At 36.7% G+C, this 11,348-nt stretch overlaps 1 protein-coding gene across 13 annotated transcripts in view; it reads left to right on the forward strand.

Moving 5' to 3' along the window:
• Positions 1-11,124, forward strand: part of TCF12 (transcription factor 12) — a 160,850-nt gene extending 149,726 nt beyond the window's left edge. For 10 of the 13 annotated variants that reach the window (XM_050713089.1, XM_035554210.2, XM_035554204.2 and 7 more), the window contains 5 exons: positions 734-848; positions 1,688-1,859; positions 3,169-3,401; positions 6,558-6,711; positions 8,845-11,124. In XM_050713089.1, the coding sequence (XP_050569046.1) occupies positions 734-848; positions 1,688-1,859; positions 3,169-3,401; positions 6,558-6,700 (663 nt within the window). In that variant the 3' untranslated portion in view covers positions 6,701-6,711; positions 8,845-11,124. The remainder of the gene's footprint in view (positions 1-733; positions 849-1,687; positions 1,860-3,168; positions 3,402-6,557; positions 6,712-8,844) is intronic. The other 3 variants (XM_035554212.2, XM_035554207.2, XM_035554224.2) reach the window with 1 other exon arrangement.
• The last annotated feature ends 224 nt before the right edge of the window (positions 11,125-11,348 follow it).

The raw sequence follows: 11,348 nt of genomic DNA on the forward strand, positions 1-11,348 counted from the left end.
TTTACGATTTCTTCTCAATACTTCTTAAAAATTTAATTGTGTTGTATTATGAAAGAAATTATGTATTACATGCAGGGGGTGGTAAGAATAGTTCATACGATAAGATTCAGTAATGGAACTAGACCCAACGTGTTTAGCTGAGGAAAGATATTAAAGTGAATAAAATAATATTTTGAAATTAGATGCATTTTTCCTAATCCTGTTTTAGCAATCAGGAAGCGAGGAGATGTTGGGTTTTTTTGTTTGTTTTTTAAATATGTGTGTCTATATTTAAGTGTGTGTGTGTATGTGTACATATATGCACACACACACGTTCACAAGCAGTGAAAATTACTATTCCCTGTGATTTTCATTAAAGGATCAAAATTTTATGAGTACTACAGTTGATAGCCATAATAGCTTAAAGCAATCTAATGTTAATCAAATCTTATAATCAGGTATAAATCAAGAATAAAGTTCTGTAGTGATCTGTGGGATAATATTGAAAAAAATTGCTAGGTTGCTACATTATTCCAAACAGGTGTTGGTCACTGTTTGAAGCCCAGCTTAATCCAATATGCTGTAATCAAGTGGTTTAGTGTAACAGCATCTTTCAACTAAATATTTCCCTTACTGAGGTAGAACTTGAACTCTGGTCTCTAATCCAGCAAATACTTTGTCTTTTAAACTTCCATTTTGGACTGTTTCTTTGAATCACATATTTAATTGAATTGTTTGCTTTGTTTTTCTTTAGGTTGGGACTCATCGGGAAGAAAGTGTCAGCCTCAACAGCAACCATTCAGTTCTTCCCAGTTCAGTTTCTGCTCAGAGCACAGAACTAAATCATAAAACACAAGAAAGCTACAGAGGTAACTTTCCAGCAGTATTAAATGCTCAATGGTGTCAGTAATAATCTAGAGCCAGGGAGGCTGTAGATCTTGGTAAATGTGCATCAATAGAGAAAGGGGATAGGAACATAAGTAGAGTTGAGAAATGAGAATTAACTTCAATTTTAAATCCTATAAACTACTGCTGTTAGGGATTCCTGCAAAAACTTGGAAGGCATCCCCATGTTGGATTGGTCCCTGTATAGTTTCAGTAGAACACTTTGCATTACAGCTGCCTTATAGCTTAAGATGCCATAATGCCATTTGCAGTGTGGCAGCCATTTCCAAATCAGCCAGGGGGGTTGTAGAGTGAGCTGATGACTGATTTCAATCCAGCCAATGAAAGGAAGTCTCTCCACACAACTGTTTACAGTTCGCTCAATTTTTAGCCTAAAGAAGTAAGCTATAGGAAACAGAAGTCAGCTTATTCATTAACATGCTTGCTCCATTTAGGGATGTGTATTGCAGATTTGGCCTAGCCCCAAGCCTCTGTCAGTGCAGCTATGCCCTTAGATTTGCAGCCCAGACCCGAGGTGCAAATTTTCTTACTTTGCAGAATGACCTTCCGTATTTTACAGTGTCTTTTTCTGGTCAAGCTACTCTTGACTATTACAATTCCTTTACAACCTCACAACACATGTCCAAGTACAGCAGTGTTACCAGGATATCTCTTTTATTTCTGTTACCAGAGCATGGTTCCTTGTGTTGGCTTCACAAACTTGCTGCGTTCTGGCCTGCCATCTGCAATATCTGCTTGAGGTTCTGTTACAGGGAGAAATATTCCACTCCTCTGATAGTCACACTGATCTGTTTGCTTGCAGCATTGTCAGGTGGCTTGCAGAGCCAGTCTGTGGCTATAGGTCCAACAGAAATCAAGTCTGAACATAAGGAGAAGGATGAAAATATACATGAACCCCCCTCATCGGATGACATGAAATCAGATGATGAGTCCTCCCAGAAGGATATCAAGGTTTCATCTAGAGGCAGAACAAGGTGGGTCATTGACGTGAGCTACTGAATTTGTGCTTAATTAACGCTCTGTGTAAGTTGTAGATTGTCTTTAATAAGTTTATTTCAAAGCTTTTGCATTACCTCTGTGCATATGAAATATAAAGACATAGCTTACAGTAATTGTATCTATTTGAATAGAAGATTTTTTTTTCCAGGAAAATCACCTGAAAATTATGCATTCCATTGTGTAAGTGCCTTGCCTATAGTCTGCCTATAGAGATAACTAGCATAAAAGACTGAGACAGTCCTGTCCAGTGTAGAGGATGGAAGTGTCCAAGACATGTAATCCCTGTACCTAGGCCAGGGCTCCTCTTCTAAATGGGAGCCAGTAGTTGTAGAGAACCGTGGCCTGATAAACTGTGGACTGGGGTGAATATGATATGTACATACAATTTCAGAACTCTTTTTCCCTTCTCAAACCACAGACCAAAAAAACTGGAACTCACACCAGGTAAAATGGTTCCGGATCTGCCTGATAGGCCTGACACAAGCATTGAAATTTGAGATAACAATGAACAATCTGAACCTTGCAACCACAGGCAGTGGAGTCTATACCATCACAGCTGCTTAATGACATTTTAGTATATTAATTTTAGTGGAGGAGAGGCTTTGTAGCAGTTTTGGACTTAAATGGACAGTCCTGTATGTGGGGGAAAAAAAAGCTACACAACTTAGTGTAATAATTTTAAGTGAAATGAAAAAAATCTAAATGTAACTGTTCAGCCCTACCTTGGACATTAGAAGAAAGAAAAGTTTTCAAACTGACCAGGTAGATCTTTAACAAAATTAAAATGTTTTTAAATGAGCGCATTAAATTGAAAACTACTTGAATACCTTTTTGTATAAGCTAATATATTGGAAACCAGCAAAAGCTATTGGTTGAAAATGATTTATTCTTCACCTGAAAAGATGGCTGAGTATCTCTAACTATTTGAACATGTGTCGGTAATTGAATAAAGCAGTAGTTAGGGTATTTCTTTTGGTTCAAGGGGACAGCACATTCCCTGTACTTTCCTAGAAGCGTTTACCATCTGTAGACAATGTTGTGTGGATATTCTTCAGGCAGAAGCCATTGAATGTTTATTTTCTGGAAATTACGGGAACGGCAAGAATTACTTTGAATACTTAAGCATTAATTTCTAGCATTTTTTTGCTTATTTATAGTTCAATATACAATAGAGTAAATGGGAAGAAGTTTTAATTTCATCAGCTGAGAATTTTGAACTAGCAGAGTGACTTGTTTGAAGTAAAAGTGAAATTTCAATATACTTCTGTTTACACTTTCTTGCAGCAGTACTAATGAAGATGAGGATTTAAACCCAGAGCAGAAAATAGAAAGAGAGAAGGAGAGGAGAATGGCAAATAACGCTAGAGAACGTTTGCGTGTACGAGATATTAACGAGGCATTTAAAGAACTTGGCCGAATGTGTCAGCTTCATCTGAAGAGTGAAAAACCACAGACAAAACTCCTTATTCTTCACCAGGCTGTGGCAGTCATCCTCAGTCTAGAGCAACAAGTGAGAGGTTAGTAGCCTGTCATTGCGCTGTGGCAATTTGCGGGGTGGCTTTGTTCATGGAACAGTGTTGGTCTCTTGTAATCTGCACAACTCAATGCAAATCACTAAAGGCATGTTAGCTGTTTTGTAACTCTGTTGAAGTTCTTTAGGAAAAGCAAGGAATTGCTTTTAATGAAAAGAAAGGAAGGATGGGAGTGTTAGGTTTATACTTTTTTCGTATGTATTTTCCTAGCCATCTTGCTATCCAAGTTTTCTAGGCAAATCAGTTAATTAAAACATTGACACGACTTGCTTTAAATTGTAAAAAGTGCTTATTTAGTAGTACAGAAACTTTATCAAAAATAAGTGATCTGATTTAAGATGAACCCCATGCAACTGAAATTTAAAAATGCGGCAAATTTAACTGCATTTACTTAGCTTTTTGCATTAAGCATAGTTTGGGGAGGAAACCTGCAGCTATTGAGTAGAGGTTGGTTTTGCATGTATATTCTTTCCCTGATCCCTTTTGATTCTTCCAGGGAAGAAATAGGCTTATCAATAGTTGCAGAAGGAAGAATTCTTTTTGCAGTTCACTTTCTTTAAGGAAAAATGCTTCCTCTGGGAATCACGTTTAGATCTTCAACTGTTCCGTTTTCATTTGTTGGTGAAGCTACTGATGACTTTTAATCTCACTTAATGACAGGTGTTAAAATTGTGAGACACCTCTGTCCCTCAGGTAGCTGTCACTAAAACTGGTGAGCATTGTTTTACTTTGCTCCCTTGGACTATTGAATAACTGTCTTCCTTTGGTACCTCACTGATGTAAGCGCATCAAGAACTCGAATTCTTTCAGATGTGGATGATGCCAGTGGTCAGTTGCTTCATGTGCTACATCTTTGAATCACTGATGTCACTGAAGGATGTCAGTGTTTTATTTTTATGTACGTTACATTCATTTCCAAATCTGTGACTTGCTGTAGGTAAAAGCAATTGTTTAGTCTATTGGAAGCTACAGAGTATTCTAATGCAAGCCTAGCTACTTCACGGTAAGGATGAGACGCAAAGGGTTTTCAGGCAGAGTTGTACTGATGGAACTGTTAATAAAACGCGCTGTCTCCAGTCAGAGTTCTTGCATGGTATATGCAGAAACTGTGATTATGCTGCAGATGAATGAGATTAAAGTTACCAGAGCTTTGTGTGGCACCAGCTAGTCTTGGCATCTCTGAGACTTTGACTTTGGGATTTTTTTGGTCTGAAAATCCTTGCATTTCTCTGGAAGATAAGATTGACTATTATGAAGAAGTCGGAAGAACATTAATGAAGCATGTTTTAAGGACTAAATAACATCAGGTCCATCTCCCTACTCTTACAGGCCATGCAAACCATACAAAGCTCTGCATTAAAATTAATGAGATCACTTTTGCCTTGGTTGCTTCCATACCTTATGCCTGTATTAGAAATCTTTTCCTAAATGTAATGGCAGTTAATTTGGACTTACTTTATAGACAGTTTAAATCAAGATTATTCCTTTCCTCATGTTTACATCTCACCTTGTACTTTACTCTCTGCATTTGAAGAAGACTGTCACAAGCACACCGTGCCTCTTGTGAGAGACTGCATTCCTCATTTTCTTTCGTCTTTCTTTGCACCTGTTCCAAGCTCAATTAAGTATCCTAAAACTGAGTGACCAGAGTTTTGTGTGTGGTATCCAGAGCTTTTGCCAGTGCATTATATAATAGCATAAACAATTTTCTCTCTCTGCTGGTAAAGCATCTTCTCATTTTGTGATTAGCGCTATTCAAAATGAAACATTTCAGATGTTAAGCTTTAACTGTAGGCTAGCATTTTTATCTCCGTTTCCTAAATCACTGTAAATTAACTTCCTTTGAAAGTTTCCCTATAATTACATCTTCTTTAAAACTTAAAGGCCAGCCACATTTAAACTAAGAAAACTGTAGTTCAGAAAAGTTACTTTTTTTTTTTTCCAGCAGACTCTCTGTGAGCGATCATCCTTAGGAATTCCAGTAGGAGGCTGTTGATAATGGTTTGAGTGGAAGTACAATTAGCAAGTCTGTGCAAAATTGCCTCTGTCAGATTAGCTAGAGGAACACCCTGTAAGATGAACAGGGTTCAGCAGACTGCAGTTATTAGTGGGGCATCAGTGCTGTAGAAGGGAAGGCCTAAGAGTTCCTGTACTGAGCTCCTGCTGTCTGCTCTGTTTTGGCAGTTTCTTTACAGTTAAAAACATACTCGCAATCTTAAACTGCAAAACACAATTCACTGATAACAAGAAAAATACCTCAAAATGCTGATTAAATTCAATATGCACTGAGGAGAAAAATCACTTCTTTCAATTGATGGAATATATTACATACCTTTGTGTGTCTTTCTGGCCAATGAGATTTGTCTGTTGTCTTTTGGTTCATGAAAAGCTGTTTTGAAGGACAAACAGGTGACTTAGAAGCTGTAAATTATTTGAAAACTAGATTCAAATCTACATCTATGAAGCTAACTGGGGAAGTAGAAACATACTGATGGAAATATTTTGATAGTTAGTCCACAGCTGGCTATTACAAAGTAATGACTTTATAATGTGAGAGGAAATAAGGTTTTAAAAAAAAAAAAACTTTTTGCTCTGTATGACTGAATTGGAAGAATATAATGGATAACCAAGATGGGTGGTGGATATAGAGAATTAGTGACTTCAGAAATTCTGCCTTCTTCTAATGAGCTAATACGGTGAATAAAGAAGCATTAGCATTACTAAAAGCAGGGTGGTGTCAGAAGGGTTGGTATGACTTCAACATAAAATGCAAAAATGTGTTTTATTTCATTGTAAATTGCAGACATTTTTTTCTCAGCTTGTACTTCTAGCTACTTTGTGTAACAAGGGAGGCAATTTTTTGTTCTTCAGTATTTTTGAAGGTGTATCTAGGCAGGTAGTAAGTCGTGTGTTTTGTTCTTGTGTTTATTATTACTATTATTTGTTTGCTTTAAAATACTAATCTATAAGTTGGACTTCCAGTAGGGCTTGTCTGCAGCTTTAGGCACCTGGGCTTTAACACAGGGCTGTAAGTACTCAGGAAAGGGAAGCTGCAGTGCTATTTTTACTGCAGTGATTAATGTGTTGATACTCCCTTTGGTATCAGCATACAGGATGTTAAGAATCATTTTTCTGTTACAGAGAGAAACCTAAATCCTAAAGCAGCCTGCCTTAAGAGAAGGGAAGAAGAAAAAGTTTCTGCCGTATCGGCAGAGCCGCCAACACCACACCCAGGAAGCCACCCTGGCCTGAGTGAAACTACCAACCCTATGGGTCATATGTGAACACCAGCCAGGTATGTCTCGTCTAGAGCAGGGTGGCTCTGGTAACATTTGTTCTGTTTGTTGCTTTTTATTGTCTAAAATTCGGAAGATCTAGATACGTTTATTCTCAGCTACTGAGCTGTCATTAGTACAAACTTCTTGCTAAATACTTCCCTATTTCTGAGCATGAGCAAAAGCGTGCAGATTTAGGTAGTTTTTATAATAAAACAGAAACCCAGGAAATTTTAGTGAAATTCTCTCCATTTGCATCTGTTTTTACTGATGATTATATCTCTTGGCTCAGGTGGCCTGCTTGGCATGATATCAGAGGAATAGATAACAGCCTGCTAGATAAGCCAAGAATAATAAGAGATGAATTATACATCTTTAAGTGGTCTAAATATCACCTCAGTTCATTTAAAAATCCGTGCATTGTATCCCAGGGCTGCTAGAAGCAGTTGGAGGTACTTCTCATCTGAGAGAGGTTTGCTGTCTGGCTTAGGGCCAGTCATTTTCACTCCTATCACTTGCTCAAAAGAGATGGCGAACTACCTTAGCTATCTCCACTAATACAGATCGTGAATTAAGATTTAAAAATTTAAATTAATTTAAAAAGCAATGCTAGCAGCTTTGCAAGACAAAACAGTGTTTCAAAATGCTCCAAATAGTTCAGTATGAGATGGTTCATTTAAAACAGGCTTGTGGGGAGGCCTTACAGGAATGAGTCTTTTCCTTCTGAAATTGTTGATTTGGGTTTTATTATGCGGTGTTTATCTTTCTTTGTTAAGTGGGAAAAATTTGTCTTTAACAAGAAAAAATGCTAGATATTCCATGTTTTTAAAACAGTAGCGCTGTTGCCAAAAGAGTTATCTACACAGATCTGGTTCAGTGCTGTTTGATGGCCTGATTTTCATCTAAAATCATCTGAAAATTTTATGCTTTGGGAGGCGCACTTCTGTTGTTTATATAGACAGTTTCATTTCTATTTTAGCTTAAGGTAAGAGTATCTTGCCAGAATGTATCCCATGGAAGTGTATTATTTCCTGGTATTCTTTACAAAGCAACAGAATGGCATTTAAATCGAGCCTTATTTGAGTTAGTACTTCCCCCATTTTCTTACAGGCAACTTCTTTCTTCATCAGCTAAATGGATTTATTTATTTATTTGTCCTATTTTTAAGGAAAATAAGGTGATATGAATTGCTTTAATTTTTTTTTCATACCAGAGCAAAAGGCTGTTTTTGATTTGTTAGATAATTCTTGATTTATATATTTTTGTATTTTGTTTCAAGTGAATCTTGCCATGTTTCAAAAGTTTATCTTTGCTTTCATATGAGGCACTTTCAAAAACACAGCACTATGAAATAGCAATAATTTTGCAAGATGACTAAAGCATAAAGTTGACATGAGAAGATTGTTACAGGCTCTTTAGGTATAGGGTAATGCCTACCTTCAGCAGAAGTGATTTAAATTAGGTACCGTCTCTTGCATATTTTACAAATACAGGAGTCAAAGTTGAATGAAATTGTGGTTTCTTACATCTGAGTTTCACAGATGATAATCTTTCTCCTATACCCAAAGAGTCTAAATACGCAGTTTTTCTGAGGGTAAGCTCAGTAACTCTCAGAAAAGCAGACCATTATCTAGCTTTTATTTGTGGTCTGGTTTACTTCATGCTAGTTTGTCATCCTTATTAGTTTGAGAGAACCGCAATACAGCAGTTACATATTTTTAACCAAACTAAGTTGTTGAACTTGGGAATTGTGGTAAAGGTTTTTAACTGCTTTTACAGTAGAAAAGTAACAAGTGTCCTGTTTTTATAACTTGTTTCTAGTATGTGAAGGTTTTAGTAACTGCTCGGTTGCACAGCTAAAACTAGTTTGTTGATGTAAATTTGGTTCATAGCAGATTGCCAATAATTGAGCAGGATGGAGATGGAGCTGCCTTTACCTTCCCCATCAGGAGATCAGAGATCTGTTAGCTTCTATGGAATTGCTGTGTGTGATGGATATGCTTTGGGGAAAAAAGACTTTGGACCCCTCAATGTGATTTTCTTTTGTACTTAACTGACTGAAAATGCCCTAAATTACATTTCAAATTCATTCAATAGTGTTATATTATGCTTCTTTTCCTAATACTCTTTTCTTCTCCCAAATCTCTTTCTAGAATTCCAGAATTATTGGTAGGATACACAGAAGGTGACCTTTCTTCACAAGGACACAGACAACTAACGTTATATGAAGACAAACCTGACAGGAGAAAACACTTGAAGCAAGAAACCCAAATGCAATCTTATGATCAAAGCTACTGGTCAACACCTGCATCAGGATTGAAGATACAAGATCTTCAGATAGAATTTCAGCCCGTGAAATACTCTGAACATATCATTCTGTTGCAAGCAGTGTGTCGCTTCTGCACAATCAGAGACTGTTGTGATCTCTCCACTCATTGTGGAAGTTGCCTTGTGCCTAAACTGAATTGACAAATGCATTGTAACTACAAATTTTATTTATTGTTATGGAACTGTAAAGGTCTACATATAAAGGGAAAAGTTAACATGTTAAAAGCTGATAAAATTTCAGCTGGATGCCAGCATTTACTAAAGCTGTTCACATTCAGAGAACAAAGCAGTGACAACCGTCGACCCGTAGCATTCCCAGCATACCTATTAGTGTCTTAAAAAAGGAAGGGAAAAGTCTTTTGTTGTCCTTTCCTCTCCTTTTGCCATATGACTAGTGTTTTCCATGCAATAGGAAACTATTCCTTGGTATAGCTTTTTTTATGTTATTTTTGGTCTCTGGTAATCTGAACAGTTATGGTCATAGTTCCCCTTCCATGCTGAGCTCCATGGTTCAAGCCAGTAAGAGGCCTCCTGAAGGCTGCATGCAGGCAGGAGCAATACTGTGACCATAACATTTCTTAGATTTAAAAATTGATTTTTATTTTCCCTCAGACTTTCCTCAAATGTTTTTTTTCTAATTATAAACAAAAACTTTTTAGGCTTCTAGGCTTCATAGTAAAGCTTGTAACGTGAAGTGTAAATTGGGTGGGGAGAATCTACTTTGTTAGAGTTGCTTTGTTTTCCGAGCAGTAAGTACTACATATAGTACATGTAAAGTGTTAGCTGTACGTAAGCACAAAATGCATTAAAATACAAAGGAGATTTTTTTCAGGCTGCAATTTTGGTGAATGGTAAAATCCTAAATTCACCGTGGCAGGTAGTGTGATGATATAACCACCAGTAAGGTGGGCTTATTTAACTAATGGAATATAAGAGCAACGGTCACCAACTTTTCCTTACTGTATACATCAATTAGCTTGTCATTTTTGTATGGCTTGTCAGTGGAGAAAAAAATCCATGTGAATCAAGTGCAAACAAATGACCCCTCCCAAGCCATATTAGCATTAAAATGTTAATCCACCAGAACAGTGTCCATAAGTATTCCTTTGTCACAAATGTGTTGAAATGGTTAAAATCCCTTTGAACTTCCATGGAAACTGTCTTCCACTGCAATGACCATGGGAGGAAATTTCCTAAGCCAAGGTTGTCTGAGCTATTGTTATATAGTGCATCTTTCATCACTGGCAATTGGTTCACACACAAACCAGGAACAAAACAATAATTTTCATGAAGTCATTTAATTTGAAAGAACAAAAGCTGGATTGTTAAAATAAACTAATGAATTTAAGCTCATGTTTTGGATGGTTCCTAACAAAACAGTTTGTGAAATTAGTGGACTCATTTCTATTACTTTAATTTGCATATACCATCAATAACACCTGATTATATCTGTGGCCTTGTTCTTCATTTCAGTGTTTATCAGCTAAACAAATTTGTTGCTTATGACGTGTGAAAGTGATCACGTGCCACTGCCTGGCCTTTTTCCTTCTAAGCTTGTTGTCTTTTTGGCTATATTAGACTTTGCAGTATGCCCAGAAGCTTTCCTTCATAAAATAGAAAGAAAAAAACATTTGGCTTATTTTTCACTGTAGCTAGTCTTTTATACAATAATCTTGTAAGAAAATTTCTTGAATTCTAAATATTACTCTTTCTAGATTTTTGAAATCGAAAAAGTTTTCAGTAAAAAGTTTCTTACTTTATTTTACTATATTAGGTAGTAAAAATGTAGGGTTATTTACCATAACCTGTTCATTAATATCAGAAATTTACAATAGCATTGTAAGACCATAGTAGGGTTCTAGCATACCGTGTAGTACCTATGGAGTATTGTAAGAGCTAATTGTCCGAGATGAATTGCTCCTCATCTTGTTCTCCAGTTTCCATTGTTGGTTTATTGCAGATTTGTACCCTGTGTCAAATTTCAAGGTATTGCTGATAAACCTTTCCAACCAGCAGCAAGAAGTTCAAAAAATTTCTGTCAATGTAACAGAAAACACTATGTATATAACATTTATGTAGCAATAAATGTGCCATTTTTTTTTTAACATGGTAAATCAGTGAGTTTTTTAAATTTCTCTCTCCTCATAGGTAATGTGCTGCTTGAAAAACACTGGCAAAGCATCATCTGCCTTTATCCAAATAAAACCTAACATACATTTTCAAAGCACACAGTGTGAGTGGCCAGTGTGAAAAGTGGTCTTGCTGTTCTCCTTGAAGCCAATGCAGAAATTCCCACTGAGCTGAGGAGGAGCAGCACCTAACCTGCATG

This window comes from Cygnus atratus, chromosome 11 (assembly GCF_013377495.2).
Source record: "Cygnus atratus isolate AKBS03 ecotype Queensland, Australia chromosome 11, CAtr_DNAZoo_HiC_assembly, whole genome shotgun sequence".
NCBI lineage: Eukaryota > Metazoa > Chordata > Aves > Anseriformes > Anatidae > Cygnus > Cygnus atratus.